The following is a 26599-nucleotide window of genomic DNA, read 5'->3' as shown; positions in this document are numbered from 1 at the left end:
CCCGATAAGTTACTCAGGAGAGGTCAGCTAATAGTATAAAGGAAAAAGCAAGCATCACTTAGAAGTGGAATTTTAAAAATAGTATGCAACTTTAGTCTTAGGAATCCATTGTGGAACAAATAAAGTAACTCATTGTAAGTATCTGAAAGGTTAAGAAATGAATAGCAGTAAACGTGGATTTGTCAAGAAAAGAAGTATGCCACTTTATTTCTTTAAAATAGTGGTCAGTCACCTGTGGACATGGCAGTTGATAGGCACTGCTAGTGCTTGCACTGTAGTATTTAGACACTTGTACATGACAATTCTGTAAGCAGACTAGAGGAAAATTCTGTAGTTTAAATTAATGCAGGCAACTTGCAGAACTAGTTAGATAACTATACTCAGAAAATAGTATAGTAGTAGTCAGAAAATAGTATAAATAACTATACTTGGAAAATACCAAAGATTTTGTCAAACTGATAGGGAGCATTGAGCAAGCATCTACAAGGATTCTGTTCTGTTCAGTGTTTGTTATATTATTCTGACAATGAAGACGGCGTGCTTACTAATTATGTGCTTTTAGGCTTGAGCATGTTGTGGAGCTGGTAGGAACTAAATGCAGAAAAGCAGGAAGATCAATTAAAATAACTTTGTACAGTTGAAGAAATGACCTACATATAAGAAATAAAAAAGAAATGTGCAAATATTGTTTAAGTAGGGATGTCATCGGCACAAAGGAGGAAAAGCTATTGTAAAGTAGTGGTTTTTTCAAGGAAGAATCTGAAATCATAGTGAATCAGAAAATGATAATGAGTAATTAGTGTAATGGTGTTGACGCATGAAAACAGACTTGCAGCCTGAAGTACTCCTTTTTCTGTATGTCTTTGGTAAAATCCGTTGCAGCGTGTTGTCCAGCTTTGGTACATCTCTTGAATAGCTAAAATGGAAACAGTTCAAAGAATAGCAAGAGAAATGCCCGCACACATAGAAAATAAAAACTACACAAACTAAAGAATCCTCAGTCTTGCTGCAAAAGAAATGGATAGGGAGGCATGATAATAGTCTTCAGCTGTCTAGAAAAGTATTAAAAAGCTCACGTTATAATCTGGTTAGAATCTTTCCAATAGATGGGATACAAAGTAATGGGCCTAAAATTGAGCAAGAAAGGTTCTGATGAGGAATAAAAGGAGTGTTTCTAATGGAAAAGTTGAAGACGTACTGGAGAGGTTGTCTGGGAAGCTCATGGAATATGTATCTGAAGGCTTTGAAGAACAGGTTAGGTGACCTTGGGACTGTCAAAGTTCATTTCTTGCTGCTGCAAAGCACAGACATGGCATAGCTCACCTCTTGAGGTCTCTTCAAAGGCTCTAATTTTTTGTCAAGTAGCAAACAATTACTTGTTTCTTTTAGCACTTCTTTTTACTTGAAATCTTTCATGGAGTTGTCCCTTTACCTTTGTTGAGGGATCCACAATTGCAAAAAACTTACTACACAGGAATGCAGATAAGCAGGCACTTCTTTATTATGCAGTGCTGGGAAAACATGGGGGATAGCTTGTTAGTTACCATTTTCAGGGTTTTTATACAGCTCAAACAAAAGAATCACATTTGCCAACACAAACATGCATAAAATGTCCATCTATCAGTTTAGCCTTTCACCTTGATTGGTTCCCAACAAAATTTCCAAAATCACAGTGATTGGTCAAAAAAGATATGAGTCTCTTTGTTTTAGTAACAACTAAGGTAACAGCCAAGGTAACCGAAGGAATACATTTACCAGGGTCTTGTAGTTAAGGTAACAGCTAAGGTAACCTAACAAATAGATTCACAGGTTCCTATCAGATCTGGTATGTAACTCTTGCAATTTGATCTTTATGTGATTCAAATGAATACTTACTTAATCAATAGGTGTTTGAGTTATTTGCAAGTGCTTAGCTAATGGATTGAACTGTTACTAGGTGATTAACAAGTGCTTAACAAGTGCTTGACTACTTAATGTGATGATAAGTTGTTAACTAAAATAATTGTGTATCTGCAACATTTCCTCTCTTTGAAAGTATTGATAATCACATTCCAATACTTTCACTCTTGTATTTCTGTTGTCTCCATAACAAAACCATGATTGTCATGTGGTGGTGGATCTATGGCTTCATCGTGTTCTTTGTATTATTTCTCTTTTGATGCAACAATATGCCAAATAGATTGCCAGAAACATTATAATCAATAGCAGAAGTGTTTTAATCGGTGACTTTATCCAGGATTTTAGGTCCAGGCCCAGTCTCTCAAAAACTTTATCCAGTCTGTGTTCATGTCTTAACTAATTTCCTGGTATTGGACTTACCTGTTCCGAGTCTATTTCTGTTTGGACTGGAATCTGGACCTGAACATTCAATACAAATCTATTTGACCATGCAATTTTGATCCATGTTTCCTCAACCGTAGACTCAAAAAGCAACAAAACCAAAAACTTAGTCATGTTTCAGAGTTAACTTCAATATCTCAAGATCTCCTACAACTCTCCCACTTCCATGGGCTTGATGGTGCCTTCTTCACACGAGTGTAATGGATGCAGGCATCTGCTTTGGCAATCTTGATTGCAGTGAAGGTGGTCAGCAACACCTGGTATGGTCCCTTCCACCTTCCTTGCAGAGGTTCTTCATTCAAGGTCTTTATGTAAACATAATCTCCAGGCAGGATGTTGTCTACTAGATTTTTCCAAAGTGAGAGGTTGATTCCACACTACTGCACTTCAGAGCCTGTTCAGAGTTTTTCCAAGAGGAAGCAAATAGTTATACACATCTTGTTTTCCCATCACATGCATGTTTGGATTTGGTTCAGGAACCTCAAAGTTTTCCATACATTATCTCATAAGGACTTACTGACATTCCACTTCGAAGTTTCACTCTTATTTTGTAGCAATGCAAGTGGAAGTGCCTGAGGCCATTTTAATTTAGCCTCCTGACAATTTTTTTCTAATTTGTCTTTTTAGGGTCTGATTCATTCTTTCCACTTTTCCACTTGATTGCTGTCTCCAAGGGGCATGTAAATCTCAGGAAATTCCTAGGACTTTGCTTACCTCTTGTACCACATTGGCCACGAAATGTGGTCCTCTGTCTGAAGGTATTCCAAATGGTATTCCAAACCTTCGAATAATTTCTTGCAGGAGCCATTTAACTGTTTCCTTAGCCTGATTGGTGCGACAGGGAAAGACTTCTGGCCATCCTGAAAAGGTGTCAACCCCAACCAACACATATTTATATCCATTGCATTTGGGTAATTCTGTAAAATCAATTTGCGAATAATCTCGTTCCACTCCAGTTTTTATTTTGCCCATCTGTACCCTTTTTTGTACTATTGGATTGTTCTTTAAACAAATTTCACATTTCGCCGTTACTGATTTGGCTATTTCCAACATTTGTATTGATATTACACTTCTTTTCAGAAGCTGAGTCATAGCTTCTGCACGCCAGTGACACTCCCTATGCTTTGTTTGCAAAATCTCCCTCATGATTAAAGGAGGCAATACTACCTGACCTATACTTGTTGTCCACCATCCTTCTGAATTTTTGTCTGCATTTAGTAACTTAGCCAATTTCTCATCCTCCCCTGAATATTTTGGTGGCTCCTTAGGAAGCACTACTGTTCTGGTGGGGATGATGGCCATTTGTGAGACTGTGTGTTGTGCTATTTTCCTAGCAGTCTGATCTGCTAATCTGTTTCCATCAATTGTCTTTTGAGTTCCCTGTCTGATGTGCTTTACAGTGCATGATTGCCACTTGAACTGGTTCCTGCGCTGCCACTAGCAGTTGCAAGATTTCCTTTTGATGCTTAATGTTTGTTCCCTGGGAGGAAAGTAGTCCTCTTTCTTTCCACAGAGTGCCATGGACATGGACTAGTTCAAAAGCAGATTTTTGAATCAGTCCAGATACTAACTCATTTTCCTTTACTTAATTCCAAAGCACTTGTCAATGCAATCAGTTTTGTCTTCTGTGCAGAAGTTGTACTTGGCAACGCATTTGCTTCTGTTACTGTGTTTTCGGTTGTTACTGCATATCCTGGTGGCAAGTTCCATTCACAACAAAGCTGCTGCCATCTGTGAACAGTTCCCATTCAGGGTTTTCAAGAGGATCATCCTTCAGGTCCTCTCTGCTGGAATAAGTATGTTCAATGGTTGCAAGGCAGTCGTGTTCCAGTTGTTGCTCTTCCTGTGAAGTACTCAGAAACACTGCAGGACTTAGAAGGTTAGTTATTTTCAACACTGCATCATCCTGCTCAGTGAGAATTACCTGGTATCTCATCATTCGGCCACTGGTCTCTTCCAGCTTCCTAGTTTCTGTGTCAGAACTCCTAGAGCCAAATGCTGTCGTTCGTGAACAAATAACTGAAAGTCTTTGGTTAAATCTGGCAAGTCTGAGGTTGAGGCCGTCATCAGAGCTATTTTAAGCTTCCGGAAAGCTTCCTACTGTTCTTTGCCCATGTAAAAGGGGTAGATTTTTGGGCTTCATATAATGGTTTGGCTATAAGACCATCATTCATGATCCAGAGCCTGCACCATCCCGTCATTCCCAAAAATGCCCACAACTCATGCACAGTGTGTGGTTCCAGAATAGCGCAAATCACTTCCTTTCCATTTGTGCCCAGCCTCCATTCTCCTTTTGAAATTTCAAGGCCCAAATATTTCACTGTTTGTCTGCTATTTGAGCTTTTGATACCTTGTACCTGTTTAATCCCAAAAAGTTTAAAAGTTTAATGGTTACCTGTATGCAGGCTGACCTTTCTGTTGTGGCAATGAAGTTGTCATCCACATGCTGGAGAAGCAGATGCTCTGGTCTCAGTGTCACTGTCTTTTCATTAGTCCAAAGTTCCAGTTCTTCTGCTAGTTGTCTTCCAAAGATAGTCGAGCTGTACTTGAATCCTCGGGGTAGCTGTGTCCATGTTAACTGTACCTTGCATCCTGTTTGAGGGCTTTCCCACTCAAAAGCAAATAGTTTACAACTTTCCTTTTCCAAAGGGATACAAAATAAAGCAAGCACTCACAAGCACTGTAAACTACTGATAATTTTCTCTCAGAGCTGTGAGTAAGGTATATGGATTTGCTACAACTGGATGTATATCTTTCACAATCAGATTTATGGGTCTTAAGTCCTGAACTAACCTGTACTCTCCATTCAGTTTCCATACTGGTAAAATAGGTGTATTATACTCTGACTCACATTCTTCTAGAATTTGATATTTCATAAATTTGTCAAATTAGTACTTTCAATTCTTGCTTTGCCTCAGGTTTTATTGCGTATTGTCTCACTCTGACCGATTTTGCTTTTTCTTTTTTTGCTTTTTCAATTTTTACTGGTTGTGCCAATTTTGATTTTCCTGGAATCTCAGTTTCCCACACTGTTGGGATCACTGCATTCTCCGCTTCTGGAGGTAATTATAGCACCTTTTGTTTTTCTTTCATCATCTGTATTTGTCCTGTCTTTGATTCAGATATTTTAGTAACAAGTCTCTGTTTTCAAAGACAATTTGTGCATTTAATTTAGACAACAAGTCCCTCCCCATCAGGGGTATGGGACATTCTGAAACATACAAAAATTCATATGTTATCACTTTATTGCCAAATTTTAAATTTAAGGGTTGCAAAAATGGCCGATTTTCCTCTTTCCCGGTGGCTCCCACAATATTTGCAGTTTTAGTTCCTGTTGCTCCTCTACATGTATTTAAACTGAATGCATTACTCCCATGTTTATATTGGGTTCTGTTCTCTGGGGTTTTTTCTTTTCTTTTTTCTTTTTTTTTTCCTCTTTCTCACTTTATCTGGATGCTCCTTATAGGAGTCAGTTGATTTTTTTTTTTCCTCAGAGAATTAAATCAGAAGGTGAAAAAGGCACTTTCATGTGTACTGGTTCACTCTGCCCAACCCCTTGCCTTAATGGGGCAATTATATGCTGTTTGAGTTTAGATTTTAAGGGAATCTTTAAGGTGGTTATTAAATGAGTACAGCATTGAGTTCTCTTGGACACCAATGAGGAAGGTTCTGTGTCAGAGTCCTCATTTTTCCACGTTACTACTATCTGGACAGGGCTGGGAGTCCTCCTTTGAATCAGCACTCCGGGATGTATCCTTGTCAGGTTGCTGACATTTTAAACGGCGGTAAACAAAACTGAGGCAAGCCTCTTTTATTCGCGGCTGTGCGGCCGATTGAGGTAATCGCGGGGGGGCGTTCCTGGAGCACGGGGAGCGGAGGATAAGCAAGGAGAGCCGCCAGGACCAGGCAGCTCTCGTGAGGGGGACGGTCTTGCCGGGAGGCGGAGCCGCAGCAACCGCGGGGGATTTAATCGTCCCACAGGGAGCACGAGCGACCAGGAGCGCTGCGAACAGGGCCAGCAAACAGGGAGTGACGCGGCACCCAGGAGTGGCACAGCAGCTTGCGCAAGCAGGGCGAGCAGGGAGGAAGGGCAGGGAACAACCTCGCGGCCCGTTTAGAGAAGCAGAAGTCAGAGAAGTGCCCCAGCTTCAGCTTCAGCATAGCAAAATGGTGAGCACTCACCTAAGGACTAAAGCCAGGGCTCAGGTGGACAAAACCCAGGTGAAGGTCAATGCATCCACCCAGACAGAGCTGGTTACTAGAGAAGCTTTGGTCCAAGTGGAGTGCTACAGGTAGTGTTTAGACTGCTTAGGGACCTATGCCTCTGAGGCAACAAAGTGTCATAGGTGCCCTCAAGAACTGCAGCACCTGGTGAAAGAGCTGCAGGCAACTGTGAGTAGGCTCTGTAGTATTAGAGGGGAAGAAGTGGAGATAGATGGGGACTTCCACAATCAGGTGCAAGCCTCCAGTGAATCCAATAAGTCATGGACCTCACTTACAAAAAAAAGAAAGGCAAAGGCTCATCTTCAGAGCCCTCCTTCCAGAGTGCCCACTACAAATAAGTATGAGGCACTGGCGACAAGGGACTTCGACGAGCAAGCTCCAAGAGGGGAAAACCCACTAAACAACCCATCAGCTGCTCCACCTGCAGTAGGTAATGGACATTGCAGGAAGAGGTGACAGGTGTTTGTCATGGGTGACTCGCTGCTAAGGGTCACTGAGAGACCCATCTGTGGGGCAGGTAGGGAGTCAAGAGAGGTGTGTTGCTTGCCTGGGGCCAAGATCAGGGATGTGGCCGAGAGAGTGCCACGGCTCATCAGGGATGCAGGCTACTACCCCCTGCTTGTGTTCCATGTAGGTATGAATGATGTCATGAGGCATGACATCTCCAGGATCCAGATGGATTTTAAATACTTGGGGTAACAGGTAAAAGGTAGAGGGACTCAGGTTATTTTCTCCTCCATCCTGTTCACTGGTGATAAAGGAGGAGTTTGTAATGGAAAATTCAGCCAAGTGAACTCCTGGCTGAGAGGCTGGTGCCGGTGGGAAGGCTTTGGGTACTTTGACAGTGGATCCTTCCTTGGGGACTACAGCTTCATAGGACGGGATGGGATTCATCTCTCCCGTAAATGCACTGGATTATTTGGGAGTAGACTAGCAAATTTAATAAAGAGGTCTTTAAACTAAGGGACTTGGGGAGTGGGGGGAGAAGCAAAACAGAACAATCTGTCCCCTCTAGCTGGGAAACAGGGCAGGACAGGGAATGCAATGATAAGTGCCCTTCATCTGCACACTGGGCTGAGATGTGGAAGGCTGACCACCCTGAGAAAGAGCCAAACCGGGGAGGAACCTCCTGCACCCGCCCAGGGAAACCTGTGTGTTTGAGTAAGCCCCTGCACTGCCTCTACACCAATGCACACAGCCTGGGGAATAAGCAGGAGGAACTGGAGATGTGGGTGCAGATGCGGGGCTACGACCTCATTGCGGTCACAGAGACGTGGTGGGACAGCTGCCATGACTGGAGCACAGACATGGAGGGCTATGGATTGTTCAGGAAAGACAGAGTGACAAGGCGTGGAGGTGGAGTTGCTCTCTATGTGAGGGAGCAATTAATGTGTACCAAACTCTGCCTGGGTGGGGATGAGGAGAGAGTAGAGTGCTTATGGTGAAAATTTATGGGCAGGGTAAGGCAGGTGATACTGTTGTAGGAGTTTGCTACAGGCCACCTGATCAGGAGGAGGATGTGGATGAGGCCTTCTACAAACAGCTGAGAGCTGCCTCATGAACACAGTCCCTGGTCCTCATGGGGGACTTTAACCACCCTGATATTTGCTGGGATAGCCACACAGCCAAGCACACGCAGTCCAGGAGGTTCCTGCAGACTGTTGATAACAACTTTGTGTCACAGATGATCGAGGAACCAACGAGGAGGGGTGTGCTGCTGGGCCTGGTACTGACAAATAGAGAGGGCCTGGTTGGGGATGTGAAGGTTGGAGGCAACCTCGGCTGCAGTGACCATGAGATGGTAGAGTTCAAGATCCTGTGTGGAAGGGGTAGAACACAAAGCAGGATCATGACCCCGGATTTCAGGCGAGCCAACTTTGGCCTCTTCAGAGAAATACTTGGATGGATCTCATGGGATATGATTCTAGAAGACAGAAGTGCCAATGAGAGCTGGTCAGTCTTCAAGCACCGCTTCTTCCAAGTCCAGGATCAGTATGTCCCAATGCTCAAGAAAGGAGGAAAAGGAGGTAGGAGGCCTCCATGGATGAGCAAGGATCTGCTGGGACAACTCAGGCAGAAAACAGCCACCTATGAGAGGTGGAAACAGGAGCTGGCTTCTTGGCAAGAGTATAGGAACATTGCCAGGGCATGCAGGGGTGCAACTAGGAAGGCTAGAGCCCTTCTAGAATTACATTTAGCCAGGGAAGTTAAGAACAGCAATAAGGCATTTTTCAAGTACATCAGCAGCAGAAGGATGGTGAGGGGGAATGTGGGACTGCTGATAAATGCTGAGGGTCCCCCTGGGGTCTGAGGATGCAGAGAAGGCTGAAGTACTGAATGCCTTCTTTGATTCAGTCTTTACGGCCAAGGCTGGCCCTCGGGAAGCCCAGTCCAGCAAAGATAACAGGATGACCAGGACAGCAGAGAACTTGCCCTGGGTGGAAGAGGAAGAGGTTAAAGACTTGTTGGCCAAGCTTAAAGCTCATAAGTCCTCAATGGGTCCTGATGGGATGCATGCAAGAGTACCGAGGGAGCTGGCTGATGTGATTGCTAAGCCTCTCTCTATCATTTTTGAACAATCAGGGAGGACAGGTGAGGTGCTTGAGGACTGGAGAAAGGCCAATGTCACACTCATCCTGAATGTTATCACTGAACATATGAAGGATAAGATGGTTATCAGGGGGAGTCAACATGGCTTCACAAAGAGAAAATCCTTTTTGACTAACCTGATATCCTTCTATGAGTGCATAATGGGCTGGCTAGATGAGGGGAGAGCAGCAGATGTCATGTACCTTGACTTCAGCAAGGCTTTTGACACTGTCTCCCACAGTATCCTCATCAGAAAGCTCAGGCTGTGTGGCTTGGATGAGTGGCAGTGAGGTAGATCGAGAGCTGGCGGAATAACAGAGCCCAGAGGGTGGTGATCAATGGCACAGAATCGAGTTGGAGGCCTGTGGCCAGTGGAGTTCCCCAGGGATGGGTTCAGGGGCCAGTCTTGTTCAACATCTTCATCACAACCTGGATGAGGGGACAGAGTGTACACCAAATTGGGAGGACTGGCTGATTCCCCAGAAGGCTGTGCTGCCATTCAGCAGGATCTTGACTGGCTTGAGATTTGGGCAGAGAGGAACCTCATGAGGTTCAGTAAGGACAAGTGCAGAGTCCTGCATTTAGGGAGGAAGAACCCCATGCACCAGTACAGGCTGGGTTTCAAACTGCTGGAGAGCAGCTGTGCAGAGAGAGACCTCAGAGTCCTGATTGATAATAAGCTAAATATGAGCCAGCAATGTGCCCTCATGGCCAAGAAGGCCAATGGCAGCCTGGGATGCATCAAGAAGAATATGGCCAGCAGGTCAAGGGAGGTTCTTCTCCCCCTCTTCTCTGCCCTGGTGAGGCCTCATCTGCAGTCCTGTGTCCAGTTCTGGGCTCCTCAGCTCAAGAGGTCAGGCAATTGCTGGAGAGAGTCCAGCACAGGGCCACCAAGATGATCAGGGGAATGGAACATCTTTCATATGAGGAAAGACTGTGGGAGCTGGGGCTGTTTAGTCTGGAGAAGAGGAGATTGAGGGGTGATCTTACTAACATTTATAAATATCTAAAGGGTGAGTGTCAGGAGGTTGGGACATCCCTCTTTTCTACAGTAGATAGTAACAGGACAAGGGTTAATGGGATGAAGCTGGAACACAAAAAGTTCTACTTAAACATAAGAAAAAACTATTTCACCATGAGAGTGACTGAGCAGTGGAACAGGCTGCCCAGGGGGGTTGTAGAGTCTCCTTCCTTGGAGGTCTTCCAAGACCCGCCTGGACCTGATCTAGGTGACCCTACTTCTGCAGGGGGTTTGGACTAGATGGTCTCTAAAGGTCCGAACCCCTACCAATTTTATGATTCTATACCTGTTCCCTGTTCAGGTTCATGTTGGGGAGCCGGTAAGTGAGAGAGGGTGTATGTATAGGAACAACTCTTCCCCCTTAAGGGTCAAATGTTTAAGACACATTTTTGCTGCAGTGCATGGGGAGCAATGGCTTTGAACTTTTTTTTATACTGAAAGTGACATTACCCAATTTGTTCATTCAGATTCTTTCTGCCATTCAGATTTTTCTCTTAAACAAAAGAGCAGATCTACATATGGGACTTTATCTCACTTTTCCTCGCTCTTGTAAAACAATATTAATTGCAAGATAGTATTATAACTTAGTATTCCATTCAGAGACCACAATTCCTCATCATCCAGAGCATACATTGGCCACATATGATTGCAATATTCCATAAGCTGCTTTTTACACAAATCATTACGTAATTCTCTCCAGTGAGCCAAAAGGCAGCCCAAAGGAGAGGTTTTTGGCACAGGGCCCTTATTGTTATAATTTCCTCCCCTAAACAGATTTGACCACTTAGATGCCATAGCCAAAAATTATGGTGTCCTTCAAACACAGAGACTTAAAGGCACAGTTCAATATTTCTACACATGTTTACAGTACTCTATAGGCTGATCATTATGAAAAATAACCCTTAAATTCCTTCCAGTGTGCCAACAGACACCCAAGGGGTGAATTCTCAGGTACTTTGTTTGCCATTTCAAAATCCTTTTAGTTACAAATACTTTCTCAACAATAGTTTTGTTCTTTCGCTTCACTTCTGTCCGGCTGCACCCCTCACGGGATAACAGAACCGCGGAGCAACGCTCTGCACTCGCTTTGTGCGCAATTGCACGTCTCAGTCACACACACACAGACAATTCACAACACAATATACAATAATATGCATTTATATACAAAGCAGTATACAAACCAATGTACAAACCAAAACCAGTAGGTACCTTACCATATACTTATGTGGGCCCACTTATACCAATTACCAATACCAATTACCAATACCCATGTCAGCCCTGCGATCACTTCGTCCGACTTACGGGCTGCAATACCAATGCCAACCCCGTGATCGCTTTCCCGTTCGCCTTACGGGCGGCGCCCAGGCTCCCAATACCAGCCCAACCAAGTGGGACTTTCACTCCGTCTTAATGGCAGGCTCCTTTGGGCTTTCCCTGGGACCAACCAAGCGGGGTCTCCGTCACTGCGACTTACAGGCTAGTTCACCAGGTTCCACCCCCAACCAATTAGAAGTGCCTTACCACTCCAGGGAGCGCTGCAAGGAGCTGTAAGGGTAGCAGGCAATGGTCCTCCCTGAGAATTCCTTGGTGCTGGCTGGAGTTCGATCAGCATGTGATCCCGTCCAGTCTCAAGTAGATAAGACAACTTATCTACACAGGAATGCAGATAAGCAGGCACTTCTTTATTATGCAGTGCTGGGAGAACATGGGGATAGCTCCTCCATATGTGTTTCATTGTTAGTTACCATTTTCAGGGTTTTTATACAGCTCAAACAAAAGAATCACATTTGCCAACACAAACATGCATAAAATGTCCATCTATCAATTTAGCCTTTCACCTTGATTGGTTCCCAACAAAATTTCCAAAATCACAGTGATTGGTCAAAAAAGATACGAGTCCCTTTGTTTTAGTAACAACTAAGGTAACAGCCAAGGTAACCTAAGGAATACATTTACCAAGGTCTTGTAGTTAAGGTAACAGCTAAGGTAACCTAACAAATAGATTCACCAGGGTCTCCTAGCTAAGGTAACAGGTCCCTATCAGGTGTGGTATATAACTCTTGCAATTTGATCTTTATGTGATTCAAATGAATACTTATTTAATCAATAGGTGTTTGAGTTATTTGCAAGTGCTTAGCTACCATTGAACTATTACTAGGTGCTTAACAAGTGCTTAACAAGTGCTTGACTACTTAATGTGATGACAAGTTGTTAACTAAAATAATTGTGTATCTGCAACACCTTCATACTTTCTGTATGGTAACTTATGAAGAAGTTTACCAAATCTATGAGACACTCATTTTTCTGTATTTTTGTTACTCTATTTAGTCATTAACCTGTAACTACACTGTAACAACTGTAGCTACCATATGTTAGACGATTCTGTTTACTTTGTAGTATTTCTTTTAAGTTACTTAGCGGCTGCAAAAATTAAGTTGATAGTTTTCATTTTTCTGCAAAGATGTTCATTTAATACACATTTTTCTCACAGGTTCTGCCTATACTGTTCAGTAAAAATATAGTCAGCTGTGGCAGGTATTAGGAAAATGGAAGGAATGCATAAAGTTCAGAGACTCAGAATTCTATTTCTGTTTTTTGGATCTTCCTTTGGAGTACAGTCCATGCAACCTATTAAAACTTACCTCTGTTCCAGCATAAAATCGTGCTTCTGCTGAAAGAAATTATTATTACTATTTTTGTCCTGGCACAGTTTGCAACAGTAGTACATACGTGCTGCTTAGTGAACTGAATCAAACAACTGTTTCCCTTTTACCAATTGTTAGAGACAAAAATTGTGGTCATAGAAAAGAAGCTTCGTGATTGTATTTTGTAGAGTAGTTGTGTTGTATCAATTTTTTAAAATTAAGACAAATGAAAACTTAATGCTATGATGAAGGTTTTGCAGTCTTAGTTGCATAAACTTTCTCAGAAGTAGGGAACTTGAGAAATTCTGTGCATCTGGATATCCTGTTTAGGTGTTCAAGTGAAAGGTAAGATGTGGTCTAAAGTTATATCTGTGGAAATTTGGCCTGTATGTGTTGATTCCTGAGGTGACTTTTACAGGTATTCTTTGGACAAGTAGAAATTCCTGCTTCAAAATTATTACAGGCTTGCTAAAAAGGTGAAGCGGTCTTTTTGTTAATTTGATCCAGAACTTTTGCTATAAACATAACAAGCTTTCTAAGCATGTTTATTCTGCCAGTTTTCTTGTATACAATGTGTGCAAATACTTAACAAGTTTGTTATTGACTTAGGGAGCCAATAGGCTTGGTGTTTTTTTCACTTGCTTATTTAGTAATGTGAAGACAATACTAATCCATTTGCTGCTTTAATTGAAAGTCAAGTCATAGTAACAAGCAGTTAGTACTGGTGATAATAAATTGTTGAATGGCTACTAAGCCAGGGCAGTGCTATGTCATAGTGCTGTTAGCTCTTACAAATAGTTCAGATTGGCCTGCACTAATTCTTTGATATTCTTAGGGTTCTGTGTGTCATTTCACTTTCCAATTCATCTACCTATACCTGGGCAGGTCTTTCAATATTTTTTGCCTTTTCATTGTAATGACATATGGGTTTGTCTCAAATAAGACAGGGAAATCTAAAACACTTATTTTTAAAATGTTTTTTTACCAGTTTTTGCAAAGCTATCTAAATAATGTTGGTGACTTCAGTGGGACAAATTAGTGGGTTTTGGTAGTTCAAAACAAAGGCACTGTAGGTTAGGACATAAATGTACATTTTTGGTATTATCATACTTGCACAGAACAGATTATGAAACCGTACAGAACAAGTGATTTGGATCTTCTTTGACTTGCACGTAAGCAGAATGGTAATTAAAGAAAAAAAACCAAATAATGCTTTGTGATACTCTGAAATTATTTAATATATTTGCTGTTTTAACTCTTTATAAGATGTGAAGCAGCTTAAGAAACCAAGAAGGTCAAGGAGAACTAGAAAAGATGAGTATGATCAAGATGAAATGGACGGTCCAGTCATAGATGAATCTGTGTTGTCAGCAAAAGAACTTCTAGGATTGCAGCAAGCTGAAGAACGATTGAAGCGAGACTACATTTATAGACTGAAGAAGGTGCCACTGTCTTTATTCATATAATCCTTTTGGGTTTTTTCATCTGTAAATACAATACAGAGGGTACACTTTAAGCAATTTCTCTGACTGTAGCCAGAAAGTCTAGTTATAGAATTGATATAACATTCAAAATGGGTGCTATTAATGACTTGACAAGAAAAGGCCACTTATCCTTTGGTTTTTTACTATAATGCATCTTGTTTTGGCAGCAATTTAAACACAAAAAAGATTGTTCCTTTAGTTTGTGAATTAACATCAGATCACTACCTTCTGAGGGAGTGAACTGGAATAATGTTGTGTTTGTTTAGTTAATATATTCTTCCATGGGCATCGGGTATTTTCCACTGTAAAAGACAAGGTGTTGCACTTGTCTGTACCACCATTCTTCCAGCATGAGATTTGATATGCAGACTTTTTGACTGTAAAGATCGGAAGTTAGGAAAGCTGAAAAGAGTATTTTTGTGTTTCAGAGTAAAAGTCACTCAGCAAGGGTATTTATTGAATGAAATGAAAGTCATATATTTCTGTGGTTTAGGGATTTTTACTATCTTTGTTTTAGCAACCTCGAACCTACCCATCAGCAAAATATACCTGCAAATTGTGTGATGTTTTGATTGAGTCAGTCGCTTTTGCTCACAAGCATATTAAAGAGAAAAGACACAAGAGAAGCCTAAAGGTGAGTTAAGGACAAGAAAAGGTATAAAATGTTGGATTATGAAACTGTTCTCACCCTACTAATGACAATTAAACTACACTGCTTTTAAAATAATTCAGCTTTTTTTTTTCTTTTTTTTTTTTACCCCGTTTGATTTTTCTTAAAAACTGTTACTTAGTGATACTAGTAAAAAGTCTAAACTTTTCATCTACCCTCAGCTCTGGAATTTAAATTGTACTTCCTTGTTCTTATTATTAGTAAATCAAGTCCACATTTAAAGTATAACTCTGTAATATTTGTTACTGGTGATTGAAATATAGTAAAAAAGCTGCACCAACTGACTCAGAATTCTGCTCTGCTCTTCTTATAGACTAGTTATGTATATTCTTCTTGGTGCATATTTTATTGATGTATTTCAAATATAAAGTGTTTTGATCAAGTCCAAAGCAATAAGGCATAACAGTATGGAAATGTAGTTGGTGTGGTAGAAGTGGAAATTACAGCCAAAACATCAGGGTGAAGATTTCAATTCAGAAATACGGTAAAAATTAAGAACTCATGGAATACTGCAGACTTTTTTTTTGTATAAAGAGAATAGGTTTGTTTGGATGATAAAGGTCAAAATAACTCCCAGCATAATATCAGTTTTACTTTCCTGGTTTTTTTTTTTTTTTAATTAAATATCTTCCTTCTACTTTCTCAGTTTGAAGTAGATAGTAGTATTTGTCTTCTTTAGTTTTTCTGTTTTTCCCTCTTTAACTCCTACCCTTTCCCAGGTGATGAAAGAACTGGTGACTTTTTCTGTTTCAAATACATATATATATATATACACCTCTGTGCATTACTGAGGCCTCCTGGAATATCTAATTCCTTATACCCATCTCATGAATTTCTCTTGATAATCTTGATTCCAGTTATCTGGAAAAAACATGATGAAAATCATTAAGACACTGGTCTTACTGTCTTTAAAGGAAAAGCAAGAAGAACAACTGTTGAATGCTCTGCCTCCTCCAACACCTTGGCAGATACAAGCTATTGGTGTTGCTATTGAAAATGTAGTGCAGCAGTTTGGCTTAAATAATGAAGATCTAGAAGAAAGGCTCAACATTAAAACAGTGATGGAAAACTTGCTACATCAAAAATTGCCAGGTAGTATTTGCAATTTGTTTTAAATGCTACATAGACCAATTAAAAAAAAGAAAAGAAAAGAAAAGGAAAAAAACCCAAAACTAAACCCAAACCCAAAAAAACCCAGAAAATTCTCCAAACAAACAGCAGCACATAAAGTAAGGACCTAATTAAAATCCTTGGCTAACTAAATTCTAGAACATTATATTTAGTTACTGTCTGTTCAACATCATGATTTGGCACTGTGTCTCTGTACCAGTATTAAGTAACAATGATGCTCATGACCCAAACAGACTCATAGTAAAAAGTAAAAATGAATGGCACATGGGGGCATTTGACCTTCATGATAAGCCTTTACTAGCAACAGCATGGAAAGCAGGATTCACCGACAGTTCTGTCCTTTAGTTTTCTTTATTTCTGTGGTGACCAAACTAGATGTAGATTTGAGATCTACTGACAATGCCATGAAGTAGCTGCAAACTCAGAATTAGGTATAGAGTAAATGTAGTATCGTTCTTCTTGTTGCAGAGTGCTCATTACGATTGTATGGCTCATCTTACAGCAGATTTGGTTTCAAAACTTCAGACATAAACATAGATATCCAGTTTCCTGCCAGTGTAAGTAAGACCATTTTATTAATTATGTCTGAAGTGGTTTTTGAATGTTTGCACCTTTATGTGGATTATAGCTTAAATATAACTTACAGTGTGATAGTATCACTTGTTATGAAAATACATTGCATAAAACAGAGCCATCACTTCAAAATGGTCTTAAAATAACATTCTTTGATTTATACACCAGTAATGGTCAGGCATACAACACAGTCTTGTGTTTGAATCTTCCTTCTGAAGGACTGGAAACACCTCAAATATCTGTATTGCTAGCCCTCCTATGAGATGACAGATCACTATTTATCTTCTCTTACAGCTTGATTAAATGATGTTTTCATGATCTTCTGTCTGATGTCATACGCACATCAGAGTTTTTGACTGCTAGGTTATTTTGAGCCATGAAACCGTCTTATGTCATTTGTATTTGAACTTCAAGTCTTAATTTGTCATGCTAATTGTTTCCTTGCATCTTTGTACTTGGAGATTTAAAAGAAATCAAGAAGAGTGTGTCCAACAGGTTGAGAGAGGTTTTCTTCCCCCTCTACTCTGCCCTGTTGAGGCCTCATCTGGAGTCCTTTGTCCAGTTCTGTGGTCCCCAGCTCAAGAGGGACAGGGACCTTCCCGAGAGAGTCCAGTACAGGGCCACCAAGATGATCAGGGGACTGCAGCATTTTCCTTGTGAAGAAAGGCTATGGGAACTGGGACTATTTAGTCTGGAGAAGAAGAATATTTACAAATATCTAAATGGTGGATGTCAGGAGATTGGGGCATCCATTTTTCCTACTGTACCTAGCAACAAGACAAGGGATAATGGGGTGAAGCTGGAACACAAAAGGTTCCATTTAAACATAAGGAAAAACTGTTTTAACATAAGGATGAGGGAGCCCTGGCACAGGCTGCCCAGGGAGAGTGTGGAGTCTCCTTCTCTGGAGGTTTTCAAAGCACGCTTGGATGTGTTCCTGTGTGACCTGATGTAGGTGGACCTGGCTTGAGCAGGGAGATTGGGCTAGATGATCTTTAGATGTCCCTTCCAGCCCCTACCATTCTGTGATTCTGTGTGACTTTGTATTTTGATTCTGTATTTAAATCTATTTCTGCTGTAGTTTATTCGGCAGTCCCATAGTTAAAATTTAGCATTTCTTCTAGGAAAAACTGTTGTAGGGAAAAGGAATGATCCAAATTCTTAAAATTCATATAATCTTTAAAAAGTTATGGTTTCAGTCTGTGAAGTAAATCCACTGTGTTAGAAAGCAATCACATTTAAGCACACTGAAGTACTACTTCTGTTGGTGGGGTTTTTCCTGTAACTAAGCCTTTGTTAGAGATAAAAATAGCTTTACTTAGTTATTCCAAGTTAATTTTTTTTCATAAAAATAAAAATCTTATGCCTTTTGATATAGTTTTGTGATACCTATGAACTAAGAGGTTTTTTTGTCAGTTGGTGTTATTTCCTTCTTGCTGCCTTCTCTGGAAGAAAAACAGAAGCAGCCTAAGGACAATGTGTTTTAAAAAACTTTGAATTGTGAGAAATCACCTTGACATCAGTGAAAACAATTTATTACTTTTATTGACAGATGACTCAACCAGATGTTCTCTTACTTGTGCAAGAAAGTCTCCAGAACAGTGGTAAGAAAAAAATTGCTGCCTTATCAATTCCTTAAATATTGCTTAGTATTGGTGGATTCTATCTCTGTTGAACAGGTAAACCACATGCTGGATTTTTTTTTTAAGAAGGATGTGAGACTAAAAACTACTGCAGAAAATAATATATTGACAGTTTTGGTTTGACATTCAGTCTTACAACTATTAAAGGTCCATTATTTACATTGATTTGACAAATTCCTAGTGTGGGAGGTATTCTTCTATATTATATTTCAAGATGTCATTATACTTAAAATAGCCTGTGCAGCCTTTCTTTCTCCAGACTGTTCACTTAGACATGTATGGTACAGAGAGTAGTCTAAGGTCTCCTAATGTGATCACAAAGTTGGTAATGTACTTTCAGAATGTGGTCTCTTTTCCTATAATTTTGTGCACATGCCTGTTCATGCAGTAAGATGATGTACAAATGGCTGCATGGAGACACATGGGTTTTTGTCAGGTGATGAACACAACCCTGTACACTAATGTAGGCAGGTGAAGTTTGAGATGTTTTTAAAATGCACGTACTGAAACTAGTTCCAGCATATGCAGGCAAAACATGAAAAATGGGAAAGAAACTCTTCTCTTTTTAAATGCAGATTGCAAAAAGTAACTTTCCTACTTTCTTGCCTTACTTTATGCCCACAGTTGGGAAATCAGACCATATGGTTCCAAACATGTTTATTAAACATGCATGTGTTTACTGAGCTAGATTTTTCTCATTGCCACCCTCAGCACCATTGTATGTGCATCCTCTTGTCTAGTCAAATGACCATTGTAGTCTTTGAGAATTAGGTTATTGTTCAACCAGATTGGAGGAATGAAGACCCAGATCTTGTAAAAAGTTGGGATATGTAATGTGTTTTGAAAGCAAGCAAACTTGTGGTAACATCTTGAGCAAAGCCTTTTTCTGTGAGTCACAGGATACAGAAACAGGGCATTAAGTATTTGAGTTACGCCAGTAACAAAACCAAGGTGTGTTTCAGAGAAAATGGCTAGGTAACATCAAGAAAATATTGTCATTTCGGAATTTTTTAGTTGGCTATCTAAAATTATTTCATAGTTTCTTCTCTACTTGGCCCATTGAAACAGTAAGGCATCAATAAATAAGCTGAGTTTGGATCAACAGGCTTCACTTAGAGAACAGACTGCGGTGGCATCTGTACTTATTTAGTGTTAAGATAAAAATGTAGCTGAATTGTATTTCAAAATCTATATAAAGGACAAGAAGGAAAATATAAAAAAAAAGTAGAGCAAGAAAACAATCCATCATGTTTTGTCAACTTTTGATATGTTTTGTCTCATACTGACATAACACTCTGTTTTTTTTTCATGTTTCACACCAACATTGTTTTACAGTTGTCATTGGTCTCTCTGTGCCTAGACTGCTGAAGCCAACACTTAACCAAAATATACCTATGTAATTTTGAGACGTTCCTTTTAAGTATTTTCTTAACAGTGCCTATCATATAGACCATACTCTTCCCATCACATATGAAAAACTTGCTTTAAAAGAGGGACAGGATTCATCTGTCACATATACTGAGTTATTTGTTTCTGAATTAGTATTTTTATTAAGAACTTGAGGTTCTTGCTGTCTTGCTGTGCTCTAATTGCATCCAGTTCAGGTTATTTTTGTCAACACTGTGATTAATGTGGCTGCTTCTTTTTTTTTTTTTTTTTTTTTTTTCTCTTCTCCTGCCTAGAATCTTTTACGGAAGTTGATGCAGATTTCCATGCTAGAATACCAGTGGTGGTGTGCAGAGAAAACCAAAGGTCTCGATTGTCACTTTGTGTGTTCTAATAGTATATAGCAATGTAAATTATATGTACCAACATCTGAAAAATGACGTTTCTGTACTAAATTATTACAGTTCCATGGATCTTGAAAAACAAACTAACACTCATGGGCAAGTCATTCCTAGCCTAGCATAAGAGGGTAAGGGTTGTTCTGTCCTTAGCTGTGTATTTCCCAATCCCTTCAACCATTATGGCTTCCAGCATGTACCCTTACCCTTCCATTTGGGATAGCTGCTTAAGCAGAAACTTTGCTTCCTTATAGGCAATGTAGATACCATGCCAAAATATGAATTTCTGTAAGGGCAAGATTAACTTGCTTAGCTTCACTAGTATATTGAGAACAAGTGAAAGACATTGTTTTGCCCATTTAATGGCTATGAATTAAGATTCATGAAACGTTCTACAAACCATTACTGATACAGAAATATTGCCAGTTATTTGCTGCTACCTTGATCTTTCAGTGCTTGAAAATATTTCTTGCATTATGGAAACAGCAGAGAAACTGTTTTCTGATGCGTGTGGTATGGTTTAGATTCATAAAGGGAATCAGTACTGTAATTACATTAATTCACCGAACTAAAAAAATTAGAAACAAATAGTTAAATTTTAATTGCATTGAAAACACTTTTAAATAAAATTATAATACTTATCTTTTCAACCTAAATATAAGTTGGTTTTCCACGTTTGTTTTAATGTAGATAAGGTGTCTTTGAGACACCTTTCCTTATAGCCTGCTATACTATTTTGTGAGATACTATCTAACCTGTGGCTGTTCTTACAAAACCTCCAAGGTCTTTTACTTTGTTTCTTTTTGGGTTTTAGTGGCCTTATTTGTAAAGTGAGTGCAGGGAATGAGAATGCTTGTCTGACAACGAACCATTTGGGTACACTTGGAAAACTGGAACCTACTCTAGTACCTTTAGTGATTGCTTTCAGGTACTGGGCAAAGGTAAGAGTCGTTTGTATTCTCCCATCTGTGAATAAATATTAGATGAACATTGATATTATGCTAAAATTGTAGGTATTGTTTAAAAGTGTAATTTTGAGCTTAAGCCACCAGTAGTCAAAACTGTAAATATCCTGCTTTGTTACCAAACAGGTCAGAGGAATATGTACGAAATGGAATTACCAGTTTCCCATGAACTTAACCCATCATGAAAAAAAGTAAAGAGCTGATTTATTCCATATGCAGACGAAAACTTTCTTGTGAATTAAAATAACTTGTTCCAAAACTTTAATAGAATCTTAAAATTGTTTTGTTAGAAAAGATCTTTAAGATCATCAGGTCCAACCACTAATGTAACACCACGAAGCCCTCCGCTAAACCATGTCCTTCAGCACCTCATCTGCACATCTTTTAAAAACCTCCAGGGATAATGACTCTATCACCTCCCTGGGTAGCCTGTGCCAGTGTCTGTCAACCCTTTCAGTGAAACAGTTCTTCCTAATATCCAATCTAAACCTCCCCTGGTGCAATTTGTGGCCAGTTCCTCTGGTTCTATCATTTATTATGGGAGAGAAGAGGCCGACCTCCACCTCACTACAGCCTCTTTTCAAGTAATTGTAGAGAGTGATCACGTCTTCCCTCAGCCTTCTCTTCTCTAGGCTAAGCATCCCTAGCTCTCTCAGCCTCTCCTCATCAGACTCATTCCCAGCCACTTCCCAGCCACTCTCTCCCAAGCCTGTGGTTCTGCATGGGGTTGTTGTGACACAAGTGCAGGACCTGGCACTTGGTCTTGTCAAACCTCATACGGTTGGCCTTGGCCCATTGATCCAGCCTGTCCAATTAAAATAGGATTTAAGAAGAAGATTGAAAAACTTTTCACTTGTATTGTGTATACATAAAATGAGTGATCATATGTGCTGTATGCTGTCTGGTTTGCCAGTCTGCTCTTACACGGAAAATGTTACAGTAATGACTACAATAAATATACAAGCCTTGTGAACAAAGTGCATCTCATAAAAGCTCAGAGATTTCTGAGTTTGTCATTTTTTAATGTGATAGACTTCTGAACAGTAATTAAATTAGTATTTTTCACAGTATCACTTGAAACCTTAATGACTACACAATTGATTTTTACAGTTGTGCTGTGTTGATCGTCCTGAAGAAGGAGGCTTGTCACCCTATGTGTTCGCTTTAATGGTTATTTTCTTTCTACAACAGAGGAAAGAGCCTTTCCTGCCTGTCTATTTGGGATCATGGGTATGTGTATTAACACAGTAAATAGTATAAATGAGAAGGCCAGTCACTGTGACAGTGTCTAACCTGTCAGCTTCTTGGTATTCTGAGCCAGCCATTTCTGCAGGAATTCAGAAAGAATGTGAATTCAGGCAGACTACACCTGACCTTTGCATACTTGGTAATGAGGATGCAATTCACAGTCCTTGTAATTGAATTAAGTGCTCTGTTGCTCCATTTGTGAGTAAGGAGAGCTTGGGCATTGAACAGTGCACTCCTAACAATCTACTTAATTATTTCTTCAGCCTTTCCTCCAGACTTGAGAACTATGAATTCACTTAGCTATGTAGCTACATCCCAAAACAGTGTCTTGGATTTTGACATCTAATTCTTGAAAATGTAGACCATAGTTGGGAAGCACACTGGTATGATACAGCCCAACAGATCAGACTAGGTGTTCAGAGCATATATTTCTTGGCTTTAGAAGCTGAAATGCATCTTAACGTCACAAATTGTATTATGAACACAAATCCAGACTCCAGCCCTCCAAGACGTCATTAAGGTGTTACATTCATGGCACCCATCTGTTATATTTAATATGCACGTTCCAGTTTCCATAACCAACTACATGGGCCTTGCAGTTAACAATTTCCTTTGGTAGGTGACTGACTCACTCCCAAAGCTTCTACATTCTCTGCACAGAGTGAGATAAATGTCCTATAGTATATGGTCATATAATTAAAAAATGTACAAAGACAAAGTTTCATGACATACAAATACCCTTCTAAAAGCTCTGAACTCTTGAGAGGTTTTTTTAGAGAAGTGTAGAGAGAAACTGACTGGGGCATATTTTAGGCCTGGAACAGCTCTTTTCAGTCTTTTTTCTGTTTTAATCTGGCTTGCTGCCATGAGGGGGCTAAGATTTGAAGTTCACATAATATTTAGCTATGTTTCTTTTTCTATTTCCTTTAGGTTGGAGGATTCTCATTAAATAAATTAACTAATTTTCATTTGAAAGAAGTCAAGAATGATGCTGTGGTTTGGGAGCATAACCCCACTGATGATTCTGAATTACCAGAAGAAACATCTCCTAGAAGGGGCAAGGTGTGAATGGTTTAATTTACCTCTGTAGTAGTCTAGCAGCCATTTATCTTCTCCAAAAAAAACCCACTATCTTCTATGTTTGTGTTGTGTTTATGTTGCAAAACCACAAGTTAAACAAACATTGAGATGAAATACAAGAAAGTGCAACAGCTAAATAGCTGTGCATTTAATATTATTTCCACTTTTCTTCTGTAATTGACAGGCTCCCTTAGTATTCGATTCAGGACAACAGTGTTCAGCACCTGTGGGTCAGCTCTGGGTAGAACTGCTTCGTTTCTATGCCTTGGAGTTCAATATGGCTGATTTGGTTATCAGCATACGACTCAAAGAAGCAGTGTCTCGTGAGTCAAAGGACTGGCCTAAAAAGCGCATTGCTGTCGAAGGTATATACATCCACTAACATCAAAGAACTGTTAGTTTAATTTTTTGGGCGCACTGACATTGTATGTAGTGACTTAGATTTTTACAATATTGGCATGTGATCCTAAATAATATAGTAGAATATGTTTTGAAACAAAAGTCAGTTTAAGGTAATATTTATTTTGGGTTTTTTTTAACATTATCAAAAGTAAGTAAATGGACTTTGAATTGTGCTGAAGACGATTTTAGAGATCTTTTTTTCTTAAATAATGCTTTAGGGTAACTAACAGTAATATATTCAAGTTTTATAAGGATGTAAGTGTTTTATTTTTTAAAACAGTTAACTCCTGAACTGCTGACTCACTTTCTTATTTCTACTAGATCCGTATTCGGTCAAAAGGAATGTGGCAAGAACTCTGAACAGCCAGTTAGTGTATGAGTATATTCTTCACTGCCTGAGAGCAACTTACAAATATTTCGCTCTACCTAACAAAAAAAGTGCAAAACTGAGCAAAAAATCCCCTCCAGATGCCAATGAGGAGAAATCCCAAATGCCAGAACATGGCAAAGATGCTATAAAGCATGAAAACTTTGAGCTGCAAAACTTGGATGGTAAAACAAACACCGCCTTAGTGGAAGAATGCATAACGCAGGCTACAGATATGCCACAGGCACGTAGAATTGATCCTTCAAAAATGTGTGATGGCTCAGAAAGCTTCACAGAAGAAGAACTGGCTGATGATATAAGTCATTTGGCAGTTGCCCACGAAGATTCAGACTGTATAATTGAGGAGATTATTTCTGGAGATAATGAGGATTTTAAACCAAGTTGTGAAGAGACAGAGAGTGGAAATGAAGAGGAAGAAGAGGAGGAAGAGGAGGAACATGAACAACAAAAAAGAAGATGGAATAATTTCTTCACTACTGATCAGGGAATAGATGAAGACAGTGATAGTGGAGATCTCCCTGTAAGAGTGAATGAGCATGATATGGAGACATTTAGTACTTCAGACCTAGAAGGTTTTCAAAATGCTGCACTTACAGAGAGTGATGAGTTTGTTTTAGAGTGCAGTGGTATAATGGATGATAGGATTGACATTGATGAGGAAAGCACTGAAGGTACTGATGAACTGGATGAGTCTCCCCAGAAATTCTTATGTTCAGCACAGAGTCAAATATCTCAAATGATTAACTCAGATGATGAGGAAGAAGATGAAGAAGAACCAAGTCTCTCAAACCAGAGAGAATGCAGTGTTACAAGAGCTGGAGATGAACTAGACAACACATACACTGGATCTGGAGATGATGATGCCCCATCAGAGGAAGAAGATCTTTCTATTTCCAGTAAATATGAGAAGAAACATTTAGAAGAAAACCTGGATGGACCTTTGATGAACAGTTTTAGTCAAGAGGATCTTAAGGAGAAGGGAGGTCTTTTTGAAGAGAATGCAGCAATAGAACAGTGTTTAGAATCTGAACTTTTTTATGAGTTCAGTAAAACAGCTTTTACAAAGGGCAAGGTAAGCAAGCTATATCAGAACAAAATATAATCCTTATGGTCTGTTATCAGTTAGATGAAAATGTTGCTCAGATTCATGGACGTATTATAGTTTCTAAAACCAGTCATGCTTTTTTTGTTCGTGCAGTCTCCCACAGTAGTATGTAGCTTGTGCAAACGAGAAGGCCACTTAAAGAGGGATTGTCCAGAAGATTTCAAGAAAATTGAGCTTGACCCACTGCCAGCGTTGACACCCAAATTTTCAGTTATTCTAGATCAAGTTTGTGTCCAATGTTATCGTAAGTTTTTTTCCTTTCAATATTGTTGTGCAGTAGAAAAGAATTGCAAGTAGTTATGAAATAACCAGAGGCTAATGGTGTTATAAAGGGGAACAGTTATTTGTTACGCTGCATCCAATTCTTAGATACCATTCTAAGATTTATAAGGGCTTTAATAAAACTACTGACTTATCTAGAGAAATACACGATGTTTAGGCTTGTCTTCATGCAGTGGCTATTGGATTCCTCATTTAGGCACCTTAGTATCATTTCTAAGGGTTTACTTTTGGATGGGTTTTTTGACTGCTGCTTTTATATTTCTGTCTACTTTAAATTTCATTACTGTTCCTTGTGTGTTTTTAGAAACAATGACTTCAGTGTTCTAGCAAAATGGGAGTCAAAATACTGTTTTGTAACACTTATCCACTTCTATTCTTTTCAGAGTGGCCCAACTTTCCTCCTTTCTCTCTCGCTGTTTCTGACCAGACAAAATGCATTATTTATCTAATTAAGTAGTGTTTTTTTTAAACAGGTATTTCTATTCTACTTCATCCTTGCTTTCTTATCATCACATGAATCTTCTGCTGCTTTTTCTCTCCTCTCCCCTTGCTGTAAACATCTCACTTTTTTCATTTGAATCTTAGCTGTTTACTCTTTCTACAGATCTCTTTGCCTAAATTTCTTTTTTTTTTTAAGATGATTTTGCTCCAAATATTGTAGAGGATCAGGCTCGGGAACATATAAGACAAAACTTGGAAAACTTCATTAGGCAGGACTTCCCAGGTAATTAGACAATTGTAGCTTTATGTTTATCTAGCGTGTTCACACTTTAGTGTTTCCTAAGAAAATATGTCATATCAAGCATCGTAAACACTTCCATTTTGAACATTTAAGCTATATTGTTGTTTAGCATTGCTATATTTGATTACATTAATTTCTTTAAAAAGTGTTTAAGGCTTTAGTTTAAGTCTTTCTTGACTTAGTGCTATGTACAGCGCATTAGTAGGGAGGAACAATGTCAAGCTAGAGAGAAAAAAACCAAAGCAGTAGTAGAACAGTTTTATAATTGTTATTTTGGCGTTAT

General features: G+C 39.5%; 1 protein-coding gene across 5 annotated transcripts in view; it reads left to right on the top strand.

Annotated features, from left to right (window-relative positions):
* The window catches only part of TUT7 (terminal uridylyl transferase 7), a 48068-nt gene that overhangs the window by 5773 nt on the left and 15696 nt on the right, over nucleotides 1-26599 (top strand). For 4 of the 5 annotated variants that reach the window (XM_062017970.1, XM_062017968.1, XM_062017967.1 and 1 more), the window contains exons 3-15: nucleotides 14086-14261; nucleotides 14821-14937; nucleotides 15888-16065; nucleotides 16573-16661; nucleotides 18230-18281; nucleotides 20003-20072; nucleotides 20919-21045; nucleotides 22180-22299; nucleotides 23248-23379; nucleotides 23582-23762; nucleotides 24121-25259; nucleotides 25386-25536; nucleotides 26212-26298. In XM_062017970.1, coding sequence (XP_061873954.1) covers nucleotides 14086-14261; nucleotides 14821-14937; nucleotides 15888-16065; nucleotides 16573-16661; nucleotides 18230-18281; nucleotides 20003-20072; nucleotides 20919-21045; nucleotides 22180-22299; nucleotides 23248-23379; nucleotides 23582-23762; nucleotides 24121-25259; nucleotides 25386-25536; nucleotides 26212-26298 — 2619 coding nt within the window. The remainder of the gene's footprint in view (nucleotides 1-14085; nucleotides 14262-14820; nucleotides 14938-15887; nucleotides 16066-16572; nucleotides 16662-18229; nucleotides 18282-20002; nucleotides 20073-20918; nucleotides 21046-22179; nucleotides 22300-23247; nucleotides 23380-23581; nucleotides 23763-24120; nucleotides 25260-25385; nucleotides 25537-26211; nucleotides 26299-26599) is intronic. The other variant, XM_062017971.1, reaches the window with a different exon arrangement.

Source organism: Colius striatus, chromosome Z (genome assembly GCF_028858725.1).
Source record: "Colius striatus isolate bColStr4 chromosome Z, bColStr4.1.hap1, whole genome shotgun sequence".
Taxonomy (NCBI): Eukaryota; Metazoa; Chordata; class Aves; order Coliiformes; family Coliidae; genus Colius; species Colius striatus.
Note: the sequence above shows the minus strand (reverse complement) of the source record. Positions and strands in the feature narration are given on the sequence as shown.